Source organism: Nomascus leucogenys, chromosome 4 (assembly GCF_006542625.1).
Source record: "Nomascus leucogenys isolate Asia chromosome 4, Asia_NLE_v1, whole genome shotgun sequence".
NCBI classification, from domain to species: Eukaryota; Metazoa; Chordata; class Mammalia; order Primates; family Hylobatidae; genus Nomascus; species Nomascus leucogenys.
This window is the reverse complement of record NC_044384.1, coordinates 58520916-58544067: the sequence shown is the minus strand read 5'-3', so window position 1 is coordinate 58544067 and position 23152 is coordinate 58520916. Positions and strand designations below refer to the sequence as shown.

General features: G+C 39.5%; 1 protein-coding gene across 1 annotated transcript in view; it reads left to right on the top strand.

Moving 5' to 3' along the window:
* The window catches only part of GREB1L (GREB1 like retinoic acid receptor coactivator), a 296713-nt gene that overhangs the window by 151891 nt on the left and 121670 nt on the right, over positions 1 to 23152 (top strand). Inside the window, exons 5-7 of the mRNA XM_030810667.1 lie at positions 9118 to 9294; positions 15276 to 15452; positions 18048 to 18170. Of these exons, the coding sequence (XP_030666527.1) occupies positions 9118 to 9294; positions 15276 to 15452; positions 18048 to 18170 (477 nt within the window). The remainder of the gene's footprint in view (positions 1 to 9117; positions 9295 to 15275; positions 15453 to 18047; positions 18171 to 23152) is intronic.

Below are 23152 nucleotides of genomic sequence, written 5' to 3'. Positions count from 1 at the left end.
GAGTCTCACTCTGTCGCCCAGGCTGGAGTGCAGTGGCGCGACCTCAGCTCACTGCAGCCTCCACCTCCCGGGCTCAAGCAGTTCTCTGCCTCAGCCTCACAAGTAGCTGGGATAACAGGCACCCGCCACCACACCTGGCTAATTTTTGAATTTTCGTATTTTTAGTAGAGACGGGGTTTCACCATCTTGACCAGGCTGGTCTTGAACTCCTGACCTCATGATCCACCCTCCTCGGCTCCCAAAGTGTTGGGATTATAGGCGTGAGCCACTGTGCCCGGCCAGTACCTTTTTTTTTTTTTTTTTTTTGAATCCTCAGCCTCCTGAGTAGCTGGGACTACAGGCGCCCGCCACCATGCATGGCTTCTTTTTTGTGTGTTTTTAGTAGAGACAGGGTTCCACCGTGTTAGCCAGGATGGTCTAGATCTCCTGACCTCATGATCCGCCTGCCTCGGCCTCCCAAAGTGCTAGGATTACAGGCGTGAGCCACCACGCCCAGCCAGTAGCTCTTTCAATTGAACTCATTCTAAGATAGTTTTAAGAGCCCTCTTACTCAAAGGGAGAACAGTTCTAAAATTTTCCGTATGAAAATGGCAATGAAATAGGGCAATATACTGCCTGGACTTATTTAAGCATACCACCTTTCCTTCATGGGAAATCCTCTATTTACTTAAGGCTCAAAGAAAGGTAAAGCTATTTTTAGAGGCAATTTAGATAAGCAAATACTTAACACCTGATGGGCTGCTGGGGTTTACCATTCAGATGTAAATTTTGGTTGCTAATTTCTTATGTAAATTATTGGAATAGTGTAGGTTCCTACCCTGCTGGGAGGCAGTTGATTGTCCAGAGGGGTAAAGGACAACCAAATTTTAGGCCTCCAAATACTGCTTTGATTACTTTAGTTTGTGTTTATAGCTGTTTCTGTAAACTTTTCCCTGCCCCCTTTTAGTTTACTCTGTAACCTTCAAGTTGGAGATAATTGGAGAATGCAAATCTGTTTCTGTGAAGTGAAATCTTTGGCTGTTTTCTTAAGGAAATGCAGATGAAGTTTATAAAGAAGACCTGTCTACTGTTATTCCTTTTTAAAAAAATTAAAATCATTTGCTCTGGTTTTAGAGCAACATTTCAGTGTTATCTTCAGAAAATGAAATTATTTCAGGGGCAGATTTGTCAAATAAATTATTTGTATGCCCGTTATCACTGACTTACATTTCTTTGCTTGCAGACTATAAACAGGCTTAGATCCTCCCTTAGGATACTCTTAACCAGATCTTCTCGTAGCCTCTAAAAGAAAGATCACATCAGTCCTTCAGAATTATTTAGATGTAATTCAGAATTACCCTGTTGGGGAGTCCTAAGGTTTTGTTTTGTTTTTTCATTTAGTTCAAGGTTTTAATTGAGATTTAATATTTGATGTACATTAGACTAGTAATCAGACATATTTCTAGTAGTGGGAAAATAGAACTACCTATCACACTGGATATTGGGATCCTATAAGTCTTGAGATAGAATATTTCGTAGATTTTGTTTTTAGCTATCCACTCTTTTTTATAGACATACACAGCTTATTTTCCATCTGAGAAAACTAAATTAAATATTGCTGTTTGCATAATGTTTTTACTCTCATAGGGATCCCTCATGATATATTTTGTATATCATTAGCTGATCTGAATCCCAGCAATGAGGATTTGGAGGAAATAGTAAATAGATATATACTTTACAGAAATAGACCAGACCCTTGGCAGGCGAACTTATTCTTAGAATAACTACAAACTGAATTCATAAACTTTTGCTTGACTTAATGAGCATTTTTGGCCTTGAGTTGATTTCTTCTGGACCCTGTTCCTAGACTCAGCCCTGCTGTGCCTTTCTTTCCTATTCTCTTCTTAATTAAATTGCCTGTACGGCTTGTGTTGGCAAATAGCTACATGGTAAAAGATAAAATAGGACTATTTTATTTTATTTTTGAAGAACAGCTTTAAATTTGTGAAAATTAAGAAAACAGTACAGTTTCTATATATCCCCACACAGTTTGCCCTATTATTAATATCTTAGTATAGGACATTTGCTACAATTAATGAACCAATATTGACACATTTTTATTAATTTTAATAACAGCTAAAGTCCACAGTTTATTTGAGTTCCTTGGTTTTTTCCTAATATCCTTTTCCTGTTCCAGTATCCCATCCAGGATACGGCATCAGATTTGTTATGTCTCCTTAGGTTCCTTTTGACTATGACAGTTTCTCAGACTTTCCTTGTTTTTGATGACCTTGACCATATGGGGAGTATTAGGCATATTGTAGGAGACCCCCCTGTTGGAATTCATTTGATGTTTTTCTCCTTAGTAGATTAAGGTTATGGGATCTGGGGAGGAAGATCACAGAGGTAAATTTTTATCTTATTCTTTCAAGGGTACATACTATCAACATGATTTAACACTATTGCTGTTGACCTTGGTCACCTGGCTGAGGGGCTGCAGGAGTGTTATCCCCACTCTCCTTCCACTGCATACTGTGGAAGGAATCCCCAGATCACACTTAAGGAGCAGGGAGTTATACTCCACATCCTTGAGGGCAGGCTACGTAAATTATTTGAAATTCTACTGCCTGGGAATTCATCTCTTCTCTCCCATTTATTGATGGGTTCATTTGTTTATTTGTGTCATTATGGCCATAAATGCCTACATTTATTTTATGTTTATAATCCAATACTAATTTTGTTGCTCAAATTGTTCAGTTTTAGACATTGGGAACTCTCAGTTTGTTCTTATGCCACTTTTACAAACCCCCATCATTATGGGGTGGGTTTTTTTTTTCATCAAATAGGAATTTTCTCTTTTCATTAGCACAGGAACCTCTTGACTTTTTTTTTTTTAAGGGAAGGAGGCTAGGCACACACCTCTCATAGAATACAGTAATTGTTTAATAATTATTGCTTTTCACCTCTAGGTGTCCTCATATCATAAGTGGGAAAACCCTCAACGATTGTAATACTAAAAACTATTTGTGTGGATTGTGTAGTTTTCATTTTGCCACAGAAATTGCTCTGAAGTAATCTCTCTTCCCAAGAAAATCCTGCTTTCTTCAGGCCTTCTCCACACTAACTGTGCCTTTTCTACTCTATCCCTCTTTAGCCCAAAAACAAAATTGTAACTTTACCCTCTTAGTCTCCCTTTTGCAATGTATTGCTTGAGAAAGCTCAGCAGAAATGTCAGTCTGTGAGCATGAATTACTTTTGCGGCTTGCCAAAACTTGAATTTTAAGGACTCATTAGCAAGTATGAAATAGGTGAATGCTGACACAGTCAATGGCCGGCAGGGGCTGGTGTATCAAATGATGCTCGGAAATCGATCTGAAAAGGCCACAGGGAAGTCAAGTGATAGGACCCAACAAAAATAGGCAAGGATGAAGTTATAGGAGAGTTCTCCATCAGACTAGAGGAAGGCGAAACAGTATACAGTCACGTGCCAAACAACACCATTTCGGTCAATGACTGACTGCATATATGACATTGGTCCTGTAGGTTCCAAAGCTGAAAAATGTCTGTTGCCTGATGACATTGTAGCCATTGTAAAGTAGTGCAGTGCATTACTCATGTGTTTGTGGTGATGCTGATGTAAAGAAACCTACTGCACTGCCAGTCATATAAAAGTATAGCACATATAATTAGGTACACCACATGATACTAGGTAATAAATGACTATGTTATTTCAGAGTGCACTCCTTCTACTTATTAAAAAAAAAAAAGTTTACTGTAAAACAGCCTCAGGCAGGTCCTTTAGGAGGTATTCCAGAAGATGGCATTATTATCATAGGAGATGACCCTCCAAGGATGTTTTTGCCCTGAAGACCTTCCAGTGGGACAAGATATGGAGGTGGAAGACAGTGATATTGATGATTCTGACCCTGTGTAGGCCTAGGCTAATGTGTGTGTCTGTGCCTTAGTTTTTAACAAAAAAGTTTTTTTGTTTGTTTGTTTTTGTTTTGTTTTTGTTTTCGTTTTCGAGACGGAGTCTCGCTCTGTCACCAGGCTGGAGTGCAGTGGCGCAATCTTGGCTCACTGCTACCTCCACCTCCCGGGTTAAAGTGATTCTCCTGCCTCAACCTCCTGAATAGCTGGGACTACAGGCACCCACCACCATGCCCAGCTAATTTTTGTATTTTTAGTAGAGACGCGGTTTCACCATGTTGGCCAGGATGGCCTCGATCTCTTGACCTTGTGATCCACCCGCCTTGGCCTCCCAAAGTGCTGGGATTACAGGCGTGAGCCACCGCACCCGGCCAACAAAAAAGTTTAAAAGTAAAAAACAAAACAAAACAAAAATTTTAATACAAAAAAGCCTTATAGAATAAGGATATAAGAAAGAAAACGTTTTTATACAGCTATACAATGTGTTTGTGTTTTAAGTGTTATTATGAATCAAACGGTTTTTAAAAGTTAAAAAGGTTATAAAGTTAAAAAGTTACAGTAAGCTAAGGTTAATTTATTATTGAAGAAAAAACATTTTAGTAAATTTAGTGTAGCCTAAGGGTACAGTGATTACAAAGTGTACAGTAATGTCCTAGGCCTTCACATTCACTCATTACTCACTCACTGACTCACCCAGAGCAACTTCCAGTCCTGCAAGCTCTGTTTTAAGTGACTTATACAGGTGTGTCATTTTTTGTCTTTTATATCATATTTTCTTTTCTTTTTTTTTTTTTTTTTTTTTTTTTTTGAGACGGAGTCTCGCTCTGTCGCCCAGGCTGGAGTGCAGTGGCGCAATCTCGGCTCACTGCAAGCTCCGCCTCCCGGGTTCACGCCATTCTCCTGCCTCAGCGTCTCTGAGTAGCTGGGACTACAGGTGCCTGCCACCACGCCCGGCTAATTTTTTTTTGTATTTTTAGTAGAGATGGGGTTTCACCGTGGTCTCGATCTCCTGACCTCGTGATCCGCCCGCCTCGGCCTCCCAAAGTGCTGGGATTACAAGCGTGAGCCACCGCGCCCGGCCTTATATCATATTTTCACTGTGCCTTTTCTGTGTTTACATATGTTTAGATACACAAATACTTAACCATTGTGTTACAACTGCCTATAGTATTCAGTACAATAGAATGCTATCCAGGTTTGTAGCCTAGGGGCAATAGGCTATACCATCTAGCCTACATGTGTGGTAGGCTTTACCATCTGGGTGTGTGAAAGTACACTCTATGATGTTCACACAACAAAATCGCCTCTTAGAATGCATCCATGTGGTTAAGTGATGAATGACTGTATATGAGTCACAGAGGTGTTAATGAGGTGGAAGGAGCAGTTAATTAGGAGTTAAGAGACCTGGGTTCTGGATCTACTGTTTCTGGTGGTTGAGTATTTGGCCTTGGGTCACTTTCTTAGTCTCTTGGGGTCCTTCTTTTATTTACATATTAAAGAGATTAGAACAGATCTGTGTTCCTCAGTCTTTGACTCACAAATGTCTCTTATAATAGTGTGTAATCTTTTGAATTTGGAGATTTAAAAACTAATTCTGTCATTACATGGCATGTGATAAGGACTTGATTTTAAATAGAAAGTATTTATTTTAGATTGGTTTGTTTGTTTGTTTGTTTGTTTCGAGACAGAGTTTCACTCTTGTTGCCCAGGCTGGAGTGCAATGGTGCAATCTCGGCTCACTGCAACCTCTGCCTCCTAGGTTCAAGCAATTCTCCTGCCTCAGCCTCCTGAGTGGCTGGGACTACAGGTCCATGCCACCACCCCCAGCTAATGTTTGTATTTTTAGTAGAGACAAGGTTTAGCCATGTTGGCCAGGCTGGACTCGCACTCCTGACCTCAGGTGATCCACCCGCCTCAGCCTCTCAAAGTGTTGAGATTACAGGCGTGAGCCACTGCACCTGGCCTACCTAGATCAGTTTATTAATATACTGTTTGATATTCATGCTGTACAAGAAAGATTATCTACAGGGTTAGTACCAGTCTTGAGTGTTGAGAGCATCGAATAAGATAATCTATATAGTATTTAGCACTGTGCCTGGCTATGGCAAGTGCTCCATAAGTTTTAGCTGCCATCATCATCATCATCAATTCCCAACTTCCAAACCTGTGAGCCCTGTTCCTTAATAGAGGTGGATGGGCACAGCAGATTTTTTTTTTCCAATGGGTTCCGTGTATCCATAGGCTCCAAAAAATGTTTGTAAACTAAGTAATATGACCAACATATTTAATGACTATTTTCCAAATAAATATAAATGATATTTTGAACAAATGCAGATTCATTTAAAATTGCTAAAGAATTCATGTTTTTATATCTTTTCTTAATTCATGAACTTTTAGAGTTAAATTGACTTTTAGAGTTTAAATTGACTTTTGTTAATGTTAAAAAGGGATCTATAAGCTTGAAATGATTGAGCCCTGTAGTCTTGATAATTTTATTCTTTCTTCTGTTGACTTTTCCCAATTCTATTAGGCTTGTTTTTAAGGTTTGGTGACCCAAACTATATGGTAAATTTAATATGCCCCACCGCTTCATCCATTTTTTTAAATTTGAATTTTAACTTTTTTTCTTTAAAAAAAAAATTTAGACAGGGTCTTGTTCTGTCGCCCAGGCTGGGGTACAATGGCACAATCCTGGCTCACTGCAACCTCTGCCTCCCTAGCTCAAGGGATGCTCCCATCTTAACTTCCTAGGTAGCTGGGACTACAAGCGCTCACTACCAGGCCCGACTAATTTTTGTGTTTTTTTGTAGAGATGGGGTTTCGCCCTGTTGCCTAGACTGGTCTTGAACTCCTGGACCCAAGCGATCTGCCTCCTTGGCCTCCCAAAGTGCTGGGATTACAGGCGTGAGCCACTGCACGTCACCTCATCCAATGTTTTCATGATGTTTTCTTTTTTATTTCTCATGCCAGTGACTGATAGCATTCAATTATCTGTTGACACTTGGTTAAAATCATAACATGAATTGATGCTAGGAGAATCTAGCATGGTTTTTCCCTACTTTGTATTGGGCAATGATAATGGTGCTCTCCTCGGGTTTGTGTAGGGAGAGGTGTCCTCCTTGCTTCCAGAATTTTCTGAAATAGCGTTTTTTTTCCCTGTTCTTGAGAGCAAGTCTTACGCTGTTGCCCAGGCTGGAGTGTAGTGGTGCGATCTTGGCTCACTGCAACCTCTGCCTCCCTGGTTCAAGTGATTCCCCTGCCTCAGCCTCCCAAGTAGCTGGGATTACATGCATGTGCTACCATGCCTGGCTAATTTGTTGTTGTTGTTTGTTTGTTTGTTTTTTGAGACAGAGTCTCACTCTGTCGCCCAGGCTGCAGTGCAGTGGCATGATCTGGGCTCACTGCAAGCTCCGCCTCTACAGGCACCTGCCACCATGCCCCGTTAATTTTTTGTATCTTTAGTATAGAGACGGGGTTTCACCGTGTTAGCCAAGATGGTCTTGATCTCCTGACCTCATGATCCACCGGCTTCTGCCTCCCAAAGTGCTAGGATTACAGGTGTGGGCCACCGCACCCGGCCTTTTTTTGTATTTTTAATAGAGAAGGGTTTCACCATGTTGGCCAGGCTGGTCTTGAACCCCAACCTAAAGTGATCCACCCACCTTGGCCTCCGAAAGTGCTGGAATTACAGGTGTGAGCCACTGTGCCTGGCCTGAAATAGCATTTATCATACCTTCATTCAGCCTTTCTCGGTTGCAAATGACAGAAACCCAACTGAAAATGGCTTAGGTAAAATGAAGAAATTACTGAAAGAATTCCAAAGAAAAGGTTTCATGGCCAGACCTTGGGAAAGGCAGATACAGCAGGCTGAGGGATCCAGATACTGCCAGAACAATCTTTCAACCTCCTGCCTGTGCTGACGGAGTTCCCTCCCAGGTCAAAAAACAGGGCTGGCACTAAGCAGACTGAGCCATGCTCTCCTTGGCTGCATGTTCAGATTTTCTAGGGGAAAGGCTTTGATGGGCCTTGTTTATGTCACATGTCCACCCTTGGACCAATCAACTATGGCCAGAAAGTTAGTCTATCAAAGTGGCCCAGTTGGATCAGGTCGTAGCTCCACATCAATTTGGAGTGTCACAACTCCCTGGGGAAGTCATGTGATTAGAGTACAGACAGAATCATTCCCCAGAAGATTTGCAGCAGAACTGTAGCTGTTCCCCATAACACTGTCTGTGATTCTTGGTTCCTTATACATTCTTCAAAATGACTGCAATGTGAGTTCTCGGAGGAAGATATATTTTGTTCAATTCTGTTTCTCCTGGTCTTGGACAGTATCTGTTGCAAATGTTTGTTTAATAAACGAGGAACAGATGAATTCATATAATACATTATGATATACAAAGTGGTTATGTAAGATTTTGTCACATCTTGTCATGTCATGTCATGGTAAAAAGTTAAATGCTGTAACAGTTTTGGCCCGTTCATCTAGGAGTCACCAAATTCTGAGCTTCAGTCTTTTCCTCTGTGAAATAAAGAGTATCTCTATTCCGATGCTGTCCCCATCTAGAGAAGTGAATTTGCATTGGAAGTAAAATAATCATATTACATGCACATAAAAACTACATGGTTTTCAATGTTTGTTGTGTATTCATCATTGCCTCACTTGTTGACCAGACTCACGCCTGTAATCCCAGCACTTCGAGAGGCCAAGGTGGGTGGATCACGAGGTCAGGAGTTCGAAACCAGCCTGGCCAACATGGGGAAGCTCCATCTCTACTAAAAAAAAAAAAAAAATTAGCCAGGTGTGGTGGCGCACACGCCTGTAATCTCAGCTACTCGGGAGGCTGAGGCAGGAGAATCGCTTGAACCTGGGAGGCGGAGGTTGCAGTAAGCCAAGATCCCACCATTACACTCCAGCCTGGGCGACAGGGCGAGACTCCATCTCAAAAAAAAAAAAAACAAGAAAAAATATGAAGTTGTCACTTTGGCTGAAGCAGATGGAAATATTTCCTTTCAGTGTCTTTTCAGCTTTGTTCAGAGGGCCACACTTGGTAGATTTGTCTTCTGGTTGGAGTATAGGGGTATAGGGACTTTAATTTAGTCTTTAATAGTGATTCTCACAAATAAATCTACTCTCCAAATGAGTGATAAGAAGATATAATCTCACTAAACATTTCACTGTGTCTTTTTTTTTAAACTGGTTTTTAGGTTTTTGTCAAGCAGGAAAGGATTTGCGTTTGGTATCACTGTGTATGGAACAAATTGACATCCCAGCAGGATTCCTCCTGGTGGGGGCCAAGTCTCCCAATCTGCCTGAACACATCCTAGTTTGTGCTGTGGACAAGCGATTTCTACCGGATGATCATGGAAAAAATGCACTTTTAGGTGAGTATTTCATGCTTATAAAATTCCTTCCAATATGAGGGAGTTAAAATACACATTTATTTAAAACTACTGCAGAATTTTAAAAAATATACCAGAGGATTATTTGGGGATTATATAGTTTAGTTCAATTATGAGACAATTTTTTCTTTTAGTAACTTTTTTTTTTTTTTTTGAGATGGAGTCTTGCTCCATTGCCCAGGCTGGAGTGCAATGGTGCAGTCTAGGCTCACTGCAACCTCTGCCTCCCAGGTTCAAGTGATTCTCCTGCCTCAGCCTCCAAAGTAGCTGGGACTACAGGTGCATGCCATCACACCCAGCTAATTTTTGTATTTTTAGTAAAGATGGGGCTTCACCATATTGGCGGGAGTGGTCTTAAACCCCTGACCTCGTGATCTGCCCACCTCGGCCACCCAAAGTGCTGGGATTACAGGCAGTAACTTCTTAAACATTTATTTTCTTTCTTTCTTTCTTTCTTCTTTTTTTTGAGACAGAGTTTCACTCTTGTCACCCAGGCTGGAGTGCAGTGGCACGATCTCGGCTCACTGCAACCTTTGCCTCCTGGGTTCAAGCAATCCTCCTGCCTCAGCCTCCCAAGTAGCTGGGATTACAGGCGCCCACCATCACGCCCGGCTACTTTTTGTATTTTTAGTAAAGACAGAGTTTCACCATGTTGGCCAGGCTGATCTCAAACTCCTGACCTCAGATGATCTGCCTGCTTTGGCCTCCCAAAGTGCTGGAATTACAGGCATGAGCCACCACGCCCGGCCTTTTCATTTTTATTAATTCTCAAAACACTTAGCTTAATTAAATGACTTTTTTGACCAGAGATTTTTAAAAAGCATGCAATTTATCAAAAATTAATATTTTATAAAGAAAAGAGAATTCACTCTCTATAGTCATTGATATCAAGTCAGCTCTGATATTGGACCTGATATCAAGTCAACTCTCAATTATTCATCTGTGGATTATTCACTTTGTAAGTTATTTGTTGTTTTTCCATACCACCCATTCCAATGTCATATAGATAGATATTTCTATCTATACTTGTGTGATGTGATTCTCACTTTATATTTAACATTAGTTCACCCAAAATAACTAGGACTATGTATCTTTATATTTCTATCTATATGATATAAAATGTAAATGACTTTATCTCAGAATTATTTTACTTTCTGATATTAGAGTCGGCTTTTTCACAACATAGCTTCCCTGCATCATAAGAAATAACGGACTTGATTTATTTTATTTTAAATAATTAAAAAGATAAGAGAGGACATGAGATTTGTTGCTTTTTTACTGCTATCATTTCTCTACTGTTGTTTCTGTTTCTCAGAATTTGTCTTACTATAGATGAAATCATGCTTCAGGCACAAATATCAGTAAAAAGGAAAAAGAATAGAGCAATGAATTCAAATATTGTATTGATCATGATGAGTTTTTTTTTTTTTTTTTTTTTTTTTTTTGAGACGGAGTCTCGCTCTGTCGCCCAGGCTGGAGTTCAGTGGCGCAATCTCGGCTCACTGCAAGCTCCGCCTCCCGGGTTCACGCCATTCTCCTGCCTCAGCCTCTCCAAGTAGCTGGGACTACAGGCGCCCGCCACCACGCCCGGCTAATTTTTTATATTTTTAGTAGAGACGGGGTTTCACCGTGGTCTCGATCTCCTGACCTCGTGATTCGCCCACCTCGGCCTCCCAAAGTGCTGGGATTACAAGCGTGAGCCACCGCGCCCGGCCCCTGAGTATTTATTTTTGTAGTTTGATACATTCTTCCTAGTTATATATATCAGAAAGTCTAGCAATACACTGATCAATAAGTGAGCCTGCACATGCTTTATAGAAGTTCCTTAAATTATAGTTTAAAGACTTTTCATGGTTCATAGGAAAAGAAATGGTAATTTTCATTTTTCATAATGCTCTCATAAAAAAAGAACATTTTCGGCCTGGCATGGTGGCTCACGCCTGTAATCCCAGCACTTTGGGAGGCTGAGGTGGGCGGATCACGAGGTCAGGAGATCGAGACCATCCTGTCTAACATGGTGAAACCCCGTCTCTACTAAAAATACCAAAAATTGGCCGGGCGAGGTGGCAGGCGCCTGCAGTCCCAGCTACTTGGGAGGCTGAGGGGGAGGGGGCAGTCGCCAGCTACTGGGAAAAAAAAAAAAAAAAAAAAAAAAAAAATGGGACTGAAGCAGGAGAATGGCGTGAACCCGGGAGGTGGAGCTTGCAGTGAGCCAAGATGGCGCCCTTGCACTCTAGGCTGGGCGACAGAGCGAGACTGTCTCAAAAAAAAAGAAAAAAACGTTTTCACTTTGTTTTTGTTTAGTGAAATTGAGCAGATGGTTTAATATAGAAGTCTAATGATAAATCTAATACGCTGGACTAAATTAGCAAGGAAGATCCAACTACTCGTTTTTTCATTCAGCAGTATTTATTCAAAATGTACTACATGACAGAAATCACACGAGGCTCTTACGTAGGGACACAACAGTTAAAAGACTCAGTCCTGTTCCTCACAGAGCTTACTAGCTAGTAGGCTGTAGTAGAACAACTTCAGAAAACTTTTTAGCATTTGAAAAGCATTATCGTCTCATCTAATGATAAACAGTTCAGGTGTGGCTCTGACTGTAGACAATGAAAATCTCTCATAATGCATTTTTTGTTCATGATTCTTTGTGACTAGAGAATCCTCTTAGAATATGTCATGGAAAAGACACAGAAAACACCATCAGAATAATAGACTTCATAATCCTTAGAAATTAGGAGGGAGACCAAAGACCATGTGCTTTCGAATCAGAACTGTTCAAATCCCAGATTTGTCACTTAGTACTTTAAGAACTTCAGCAAGTATTTTAAGAACTTAAAGTCTTAGATTGCTCATGCATATAATGGGGCCATTAACACCTACCTTGCGGGGTCATAAAGATCAAATGAGATGATGTCCTTAAAGCACCCACCCAACACAGTGCTTGGGACATAGTATTTGCTCTTCAAATGGCAGTTATTTACTATTGTATTTATTAAATACCCTTACAGACTTGGAACCTTGCTTACTTTCTCTAGCCTCGTAAGTGGACATAATTTTTTACTAACCACTTCTCCATGTAAAAGTGCAGTGCAACAACAAAATGGCAGGTTTTTCTTAAATAAGCACATTGCAGGGATTTTTACATGTTTGATACTCTATTATCCAAAAACTAATATTCATCCAACATTTCTACTTAAAGTGGATGATTTTCATATGCATTAAAATATAGTGGAAAAATGTTTAAGCTTCCACTATTCTAGAACCCCTGTGGATTCAAATGTCAATTTGTCTAAATTTTTATATAAATTATGCAGATTCCAAAGACTATGGGGGAATTGATTTAAAAATATATTGATCCAGTTGGTAGTGCACGTGCCCCAAATCTACCATGCAATTGGAAGACTTGATTGCCAGAAAAACTAGAAGGTAGTTTGGCTGTAAGTAGTGTTATTTTTTGTTTTCAATGACAAGAACTTCAAGCAGATAAAATCTCCCTTGAAGGAAGGCTAATGCTGAAGCCATACAGGGTTTTTAAAATGGACTGTAGGATTCTAACTCTTTTATGTTGTTAACTTATCATTAATGTGAAGATTCTCTCCTTTGCAGATTATTCAGACCCATGGCTTTTCTTCCTCTTCACACTCTTGCTTTTCACCTCAGAATAGACAGAGGAAAAGATCAAACTCAACCTCAATAGTTTAATGCTCACACTAGTCTTTTTTTTTTTTTTTTTTTTTTTTTTGAGACGGAGTCTCGCTCTGTCGCCCAGGCTGGAGTGCAGTGGCGCCATCTTGGCTCACTGCAAGCTCCGCCTCCCGGGTTCACGCCATTCTCCTGCCTCAGCCTCCCGAGTAGCTGAGACTACAGCCGCCCGCCACCACGCCCGGCTAATTTTTTGTATTTTTAGTAGAGACGGGGTTTCACCGTTTTAGCCAGGCTGGTCTCGATCTCCTGACCTCGTGATCCACCCGCCTCGGCCTCCCAAAGTGCTGGGATTACAGGCGTGAGCCACCGCGCCCGGCCCACACTAGTCTTTTCTAAACCACGTGGACCTATCAGTTAAGCCTCATGTTTTGCCACTGTTCTTGATTATTTTGGCTGAAAGGTTCTTGTAGCTTTTTTCTGTGTTTTGGGTGTGGCATATCTACTTCACCGGTCAGGCAGTTTTCCATGAAGGTGCGATGATCAGACCAGAATGTAGTTTCCACAAAGGCAGGGACTTTGTCTGCTTTGTTCAGTGCTAAAAAACCTGGTGCCTGCAACAGTGTCTAGCACATAATAGAGTACAGTATTTGTTGGATGGATGGTTGGATAGTCGGATGGATGGATGGATGGATGGATAGATGGATGGGTGGGTGGATAGATGGATGGATGGATGGATAACTTTAGTGACCTAGACAGCCACTGGCAACCTTTTTTTGGAGGGGAGGGGCTCCTGTTTTAAGGTATTGGACAAATAGTCAAATGTTCTCAAATATAATCCATCTCTGAATATATTTTAAGTCATTTATAAAATTATATTGTTTACATGTCTATAAAGTAGCAGTAATAAATTGTTAATTCTATGTGATTGACCAGAGGTTATGAATATCTCTTCTTCACCACTGTTTCCCCACTGTTTAGCAAAATGCCTAGCATATAGGTAGATGCTCAATAAATAGTTTTTGATTGAATTATAACAAATTGGACTTCTCATTTATAAATGCTTTGAATTGATGGTTAGCATTCTGAGATTAGGATATTGTGAAATATTCTATCTTTAATCGTTGTGGCTTTTCTCTTCTCTATTTATATATCTTTGTTAATTATTAATATATATCAGGTTAACTTAGGGGTCTGAAAAGAGTGTATCACTTCATCAGTGAATTTGTTTTCAGTTATTTACATGTAGAAATATTGCCTTTATACGATATGGAATGCCCTTTCTTATTACAACTTTTTTTTTCCTATTCATCTATATAACAGTAAATGTGTTATGTCCTCATCAGACACAACTGAAGAACTCACTCTTACTGTCTGCTTTTACTCTGTGTATTAAGGGGGACTGAAAAGTTGATTTTCAATTAAAAAAAAAAAGACATGGCTTTTCATCCTTCCTTTTCTGTTTCTTCTTTTTTCCATGTCCCCTGTTCCAACCAGGTCACCAAAATTTTTATTTTGTTTGATTTGTCTGAGTGAGGAATTGTTTGGATATTAGATCTAAAGGAATAATAAGCCAGTATGAATAAAGAAGTGTTAGAAAAGGGGAAATGGGAATCTCATGGAACTCCTGTCGGAAAGTATAGCTAGATCTCACAGAAACTAGAAGCTGACAAAGCCCTGAATTTGAACATCTGGCCTGTGCTCTGCTCTCCTCTTCGCAGATCAGCTTCCCTTCATGGTTCTTGGTTCCCATACCTTAGCTTATATGTGGCTGACATAACCCTAATTCGGATTCCAATTCTGTAAAACCTTACAAATCCAGGGTCCAGTACCACCTGCCCGACTTTTTATATTTATTTCAAAATTCCAGGAGAGAGATTCTGACTGCCCCAGACTGGGTCAGACGGTGAGCCACAAGCTCACCAGCTGCGGCCATGGAGGCAAGTTTGAGTGGTAGAGAGGGCGGAGAACCAGGGTGAGGACGCAGGTTCTGTAAGGAAGGAGTATGTGGGGAAGAAATAATAGACATTCTAGAACCAAGCTTTTTATTATATTATGTGCTCTATTTCCTTAACCTTTTAGAGGTTAACCTTTCCTTTCCTTTTAGAGTAGCATTTAAATTATTTCCAGTCTTTCACTGTTATAAAATAACTCTGCTAAAGAAACATGTACCTGGTTTTTTTCCCTCAGAATTATTTCCTTGAGATTGAGACATTTTTGGGTCAAAGAATGTGAATGTTTCTATGCTGTTTAATACGTAAAAGTATTGTATCAACTTACAAGGCCATTAGTAACATTGGTTTTCCTCACTTCAGGGTTTTCTGGAAATTGTATTGGCTGTGGAGAAAGAGGATTTCGATATTTCACGGAATTTTCCAACCACATTAACTTGAAGCTCACCACTCAGCCAAAGAAGCAGAAGCACTTAAAGTACTACCTAGTCAGAAGCTCCCAGGGTGTACTGTCTAAGGGACCTCTTATCTGCTGGAAAGGTAGTCAATTTCCTGGAAGAAAAGGGGAGGGAATGGAGATTTTACGGTGGTAACAAGTGACCCATACAAGATTCAGAGTTCAGGTGGGATACAGATAAATATCCCAAGTTCAGAAGGATATCCAAAAATTTAAAGCCTTCTGGTAGGTTATTTGACTTGCCCCTTACTATTTTTAACAGAGACAATTCAAGTTTAGGAAAGTGCATGTCTCTGTATTTGTCTCTCGGGAAGGGGGTACAGCTCTCAAGGGGGAAAATGGACTCTTTCTAGCTCTTCCGTCCTTTAGAGAGGACCTCAGGGTGACAGCTCCTTGGTTAGATGCCCTTTTTACTCTATTTAATTTCTTTGGAGATTCTCAAACATCTGTATTTTTTCTATTTTAACTAGACCTAAACATACTTAGAATAAACATTAATGTTCTCTTCATATTACCTGGGAAAATACACTATTAAGTTGTCAAAGTGTTATTTCTTATAAATTAGGAAGAACTTAGCTTATTTATAGAAATGAATCCAGTTGAAACTTCACATCTTCATGTGCTTGATAGGATTGACAGAAGTTCTCTTCACTGTGCTAAAGAAAAGAAGTATTTAATTATTATTCTATTGATCAGTTTCTTAGATACTGAGATTTTTTTTCTCCATATAATAACTATTTTTAATGTTTTTCCTGACTATGAAAAACAGCATAATATTCCAAATTACAACTGCAGATTTGTTTCTGAGTCCTTCACCTTAATTTCTCTTAGTTATCTTTGAAGTAGCATTATATAGTTGTTTAGGAAATGGGTATAATTCTGAGACAGGTATCATCAGAACTGAAAGCTTGTGACCACTGAATCATAAGCTGGTGAATTATAGAAAAGTCTTTATCCTATTAAATGACTTTTCTCAGAAAAATCATTTTGAATGTCATGAATCCTAAGAAAAGGATAAAAATAGGGTAGGTATCACCTCCCTCCCTTTTAATTTCCTTCTTTAGCCTTGTTTTGGTTGCATAAAATATTTTTAACTTCTTAGTTAGTGCTCAGTGGCAATTCATCCTTCCTTCCTTCCTTCCTTTTCGTTCTCTGTTCTTTTCTTTTCTTTCTTTCTTCCTTCCTCTCCTCTCCCTTTCCCTTTTTCTTTCTTCCTTTCCCTTTTCCTTTCTTCCTTTCCCTTTTCCTTTCCTTTCCTTTCCTTTCCTTTCCTTTGCCTTTCCCTCCCCTCCCCTCCCCTCCCCTCCCCTCCCTCCTTCCCTTCCCTTTTCTTTCTTTTCTTTCTTTCTTACACGCTGTCACTCTGTTGCCCAGGCTGGACTGCAGTGGCTCACTGCAACCTCTCCCACCCCAGGCTCAAGCGATCCTCTTACCTCAGCCTCACAAAGGAGCTGGGACTACAGATACACACCACTGTGCCTGGCTAATTTTTGTATTTTTTGTAGGGACAGGGTTTTACCATGTTGCCCAGACTGGTCTTGAACTCTTGAGCTCAAGTGATCCACCCACTTTGGCCTCTCAAAGTGGTAGCGTTACAGGCATGAGCCACTATGCCTGGCCTCATTTTTCTAATAAAGAATAAGATTTGTGAAAGAAGCCTCACGTTTATAATAGTTGCTATTTTGGAGCTGAAATTGTATTTTTTATATAATTTATATATATACACATATAATATCAATATACATATATGCATATATTACCTATTGGAGATATACTCTTAGGCCAGAATACAATAGCTCTTCATAGAAGGTTATAGCATAGAAGGTTATAGAAAACTGCTTCCAGTCCTTGTATGTATCTCATAAACTTGGAGACACTCTAAAGGACCCTCTGTAATTAACTTTGTCATATAAAATCATTTATATTCCTTTTTCACATGCTACTTTTTGAGACTAATAGGGTAAAATTTGGTTGGAAGTTAACAGTCCCACAGGCTGTCATAGTATTTGCTATCTACCTGAATCTGTACAAAGCACTATTAAAATATACCAGAGGCCCATTAATACTGGCTTACTTAAAATGAAGCTTGGCATAGCATGATCAGTAACCACTTTGACTATTGGCTGTCTCCTTTAATAAGAACTGAGAATAATATTAATTTGAGCATTTAAAATTTTTACTGCCTATACATTTTTCTTTGCTTCTGTTTTTGGACCTAAATTAAGGTTGAGAAGAGAAGGTTATAGGCAGCCTAGATAGGCAGCCTAGACAGACCCTAGGTTACTGTTCTACATTTAAACCAGTCCCAGGTAGGATGTTAACTGGTATTGAAAGGTCTATTAGGTTTTCATAAATTACTAATGTTTTAGCCTCTGTCTTACCCATAAAACTAGCATGACTATATTGGTTACGAGTATTTTTCCTCTGGGAACTAGTATGTGGGGAACAAAGGTCCAATTTCTTTGAAACCATTTCTTTGTCTTCCAAACCAAAGCATTGTGTTCACTAGTTGAAACATTCTGTTGGAGTCAGGATGGAGAAGGGGATCTCTAATTAAAGAAGTGGCTGCCGCTTAAGGAGCAGCGATTTAATTTAGAGATTTTATGGATTGTGTCCCCATCACCTCTTTTAACAGAACATTGGTCACTTCATACAATGTGATTTTTACTCTTTTCCAGAATGTAGAAGCCGACAATCCTCTGCTTCTTGCCACTCTATTAAACCAAGCTCTTCTGTGTCATCAACTGTGACCCCAGAAAATGGGACAACTAATGGATACAAATCAGGATTCACTCAGACAGGTATGGGATATTTTCTTTTGGCATTTCAAGCATCACATGTATATTTAATGAGGCTTTTTAAAATATATACTTACTGCTGGCTGGTTTGAATAGAGATATTTCAAAATAAAGGTATTACTTAAGTTACTATTAGAGTTAGAATTTAGCCTTGAGATGGGTTAATCTATGGATGACCAGAATCCAAGTCCTCACAGTCCTGACAGCTGGTAGGAAATTTGGCTGTAGCCTAGGACCTCATTCTAGGGGAGACTGACAGTAGGCAATAAGTGGAAATCCAGACAGGAGGGAAGTCTGCATCATAACCATCCAGTGGCAAGTATTGGAGACACAGTCATTAAGACTGGAGTTCCAGGGTAGGGCTCTATCTAGCCCACAGAACGTCATAGGGAGTAGTGCACCATCTGGGATACAAAACAAGGTCCTGAGTTAGGATTGTGGATCACAACAGATGAATCCAGGATCTGGTTTCTAGTGATACAAGAGAGGGACTTGGTTATGAATAACTAGATAAAATCTTAGTGCCTGGAACTAGGTCACAATATCAGAGCAGGATCAGCAGAATGACTGATCGTACTGAGCAGATAAGCTACTAGTCTGAGGCTTCTAAAAATTCCTCCAGTATAGAGCACCAGCCCAGGCCCTGAGGCCAAGATAAGATTCCAGGTGGAACTTCATGGTTCCAGGTGGCCAAAGGGCTGGAGGGCTTTGCCCGAAAAGATCGCTGCAGATAGTATTTGAGAAAATTACTCAAAACCAGCCTTGGTTATATCTTAGGCAAGAAGGAAAGTATTTTAAAAGACTTTGTGAATTTTTTTCAGTTCACTTGTTTTTTGTGGAATACATTTTACTCATCTGATACACAAACTTCATAGCGTATGTACTTTGCCAGTGTTAATCACAAATTGAGAAGAAGGTGGTCTTCATTTGCCACATAGCATAACTCTTTCAAATTAATGTGAAATTCTGATGAGCTGGTCAATTGTTTCTACTTATTTTCGAGATAGAAGTGATTATTGGAATATGTTAGCAGCAGCAGCAGCAATGAGAATAAGGCTAACTTTCTTTGGGGCGTTTCTTGCTATGTGCCTGTACTCAGCTAAGTCCACCTCTTCCTGGACTGTAAAAAGTTTGGCTTTTAAATTGCACGGGAGATTTAGATGGAGGCTCTGATCTAAGAGAATAGACCACTTCTCTTTAGAATAAATGAGAGAACATGGTGTCACTAGGTATTCAAGAAAGAAACAAGTTAGCATTTGGCTCTGGCCATTGAAAGCATAGCCTTCATTACATTAATGACACACCAGCATGTCTCTCTTAGAATATCATTTATGTAATTTGATTGATCCCATGGTATGTTATGCTGTGAAATATAATTTTTAAAACTACAGTATTAAAAGCTAAGATTTACTTCATTACAACAAAAATGTATCAAGTGTTTATTTTGTTTCAAGAACCTTATCAGATGCTATAAGGCAGGGTTTCGGTACTCGACTGATGTCTGCAATGATTTAAAAAACATTCATGGCTGGGCGCAGTGGTTCACACCTGTAATCCCAGCACTTTGGGAGGCTGGGTTGGGCAGGTCACTTGAGGTCAGGAGTTTGAGACCAGCCTGGCCAACATGGCGAAACCCCGTCTCTATCAAATACACAAAAATTAGCTGGGCATGGTGGCATGCGCCTGTAATTCTAGCTACTTGGGAGGCTGAGGCATGAGAATTGCTTGTACCCACGAGGTGGAAGTTGCAGTGAGCCAAGATTGTGCCACTGCACTCCAGCCTGGATGATGGAGTGAGACTGTCTCAAAAGAAAAAAAAACTAATATAAGGGATTAAAGAACAATAAAACAAGGCCAGGCACAGTGGCTCATGCCTGTAATCCCAGCACTTTAGTAGGTAGGCCTAGGCATGTGGATCCCTTGAGCTCAGGAGTTCGAGATCAGACTGGGCAACATAGCGAAACCCCATCTCTACTAAAAATACAAAAATTAGCTGGGTGCTGTTGCACTGAGCTGAGATACCACCACAGCACTCTGGCCTGGGCAACAGAGCCAGACCCTGTCTAAAAAAAAAAAAAGAAAAAGAAAAAGAACAATAAAACATGTAACCTTTCCTAAGAGGGAGAGGTAGGTATGTAAATAACCAGTTGTACCTGAAAATAATGACAAGATATTAAAATGTTAATAAGAAGTAATACAATTTTAATTCTACCAGAAAATATACTTTGTAAACAAATTTTGCTTTGAAAGAGGAAATCAAGATTCAGGCTTTAGCAAAGGCTTCCCCAGTTGCCATCCTGAGACACAGGCCAGGAGCAAGGGGAAGGCACTGACTGACTCACCGTGAACACAGTGGCCAAGTTTTAAGGCTCACATTCTTTTGTGTCCCTTGTGAGGATGTAAGCGGTAATTTGACCATGAAAATTAGTTACTAACAATTTCAGATGCAACCCAGAAAATTTAATAAAAGAAAGTACCTTTATAAGTGATGCTTTGTATCTAAAATTTTTTTATTAATGAATTATGTTTATAGACTCTTCAATAATTTCTTTCTTCTGACACTTGAACATAATGGACTGTAGAAATTTCATGTTGGCATTATGATACCATCGCAAATATTAGCATGTGCAGCACCTCCTTAACTGATGGATTGAGATTCACCTTTCTATAGGAGATTATTTTCTCCCTAATTTTAATCTGCAGTCAGTGACTGTAATCAACAGTTTTTAGCCTCAAGTATGGGTACACACATTGTATAGTATTTGAAGAAGAGTTTAATGCACTATTTGCATGCCTTTGTCTTGAGTTCTACCTGCTAAGCTATATATATTCTGTTCTGGCTGGGTTACCACTTATTGCTTGCATATTTTCTCTTAACATTTTCTTCCTTTTTTTTTTTTTTTTTTTTTTTTTTTTGATACAGAGTCTCACTGTGACACCCAGGCTGGAGTGCAGTGGCACTATCTCAGCTCACTGCAATCTCCACCTCCCAAGTTCAAGCAATTCTCCTGCCCTAGCCTCCCGAGTAGCTGGGATTACAGGCTCATGCCACCACACCCGGCTAATTTTTGTATTTTTAGTAGAGACGGGGTTTCTCCATGTTGGTCAGGCTGGTCTTGAACTCCCGACCTCAGGTGATCCACCAGCCTTGGCCTCCCAAAGTGCTGGGATTACAGGCATGAGCCACCGCACCTGGCCTTCTCTTAACATTTTCATGTAATTGCTAATTCAAATTTTGGCCACCAATCTCAGTGAAATATTTTATCATTTTTACTGAAGGGGGCTATATTTTTATCTGTCTGCGTTATAAGCCGTGACATACACACATATGATATTTAATCGGGACGAGAATTCAGGAATAGATGAAAAATATATTTGTCTAACTCAGGATCTTGAAAATTTCCAAGTTTTTTTCTAAAGGCTTTGTTGTTTTAACTCTTGCAGTTAAGTCTATGAGTCATTTTGAGTTAACTTTTTGTATAGTATGAAATGAGAGTTTAAATTCATCTTTTCATGTGTGGATATCCAGTTGTACCAGCACCATTTGTTGAGCAGACCGTTTTCTCATCAGTGAATTGCATTGGTCAAATGACTCTAAATATAAGGATTTGTTTCTGGAAAAATTGATAAAATGGGCCTCATCAAAATTAAAATATTTTAAACTTCAAAAGTCAATTAACTAAATATAAGGATTTGTTTTTGGAAAAATTGATAAAATGGACCTTATCAAAATTCAAAACTTTTACACTTCAAAATTTTAAGGATAAAGAAAATATGGTATATATACACAATGTAATTCTATTTAGTTTTAAAAAAAAAAATGAAATCCTGTCATTTGCAGGAACATGGATGGAACCAGAGGTCATTACGATAAATAAAATAAGCCAGGCACAGAACGACACACATCACATGTTCTCACTTACACGTGGGAGCTAAAAACAGTTGATTTCATGGAGACAGAGAGTAGAATGATGGTTACCAGAGGCTGCAAAGGGTGAGGAGATGGGGATGAAGAGAGGTTGGCTAATGTGTACAAACATAAAGTTAGATAGAAAAAATAAGTTCTAGTGTTTGATAGCAGAGCAGCATGACTATAGTTACCAATAATATATATTTTTAGCTAGAAGAGAAGATTTGAATGTTCCCAATGCACACACAAAAAAGAAATGTTTGAGGTGATGGATATCCTACTTATCCTGATTTGATCATTACATATTGTATGCCTGTATCAAAATATGTGTACCCCATAAATATGTACAGTTATTATCTGTCAATAAAAAAGACACCATTAAGAAATGAAAAGGCAAACAACAGAGTGGTAAAAATATTAGCAAAACACAAATCTAATAAAGTATTAACACCCAGAATTTCCAAAAGCTCTTATAGCTTAATAAGATGACAATCCAACTGAAATATGGGGAAAGGATTTGGAATAGACATTTCTTCAAATAATATATACAAATGGCTAATAAGCACATGAAAAGATGCTCAATATCATTAGTCAGGGAAATGCAAATCAAAACCATAATGAGAGCCAGGTGCGGTGGCTCACGCCTGTAATCCCAGCACTTTGAGAGGCTGAGGCAGGTGGATCATCTGAGGTCAGGAGTTTGAGACCAGCCTGACCCACATGGAGAAACTCCGTCTCTACTGAAAATACAAAATTAGCCAGGTGTGGTGGTGCATGCCTGTAATTCCAGCTACTCGGGAGGCTGAGGCAGGAGAATCACTTGAACCTGGGAGGTGGAGGTTGCAGTGAGCCAAGATTGCACCATTGCACTCCAGCCTGAGCAAAAAGAGAGAAACTCCATCTCAAAAAAAAAAAAAAAAACAAACAAAAAACGTAATGAAATACTACTTCACATCCTCTAGAATGGCTGTCATAAAAAAGACAGTAACAAGTGTCTGCGAGTGTGGAGAAGTGGTAACCATTATACATCACTGATAGGAATGCATTGGCAAAATGTGGCAGTCATTTTGGAATA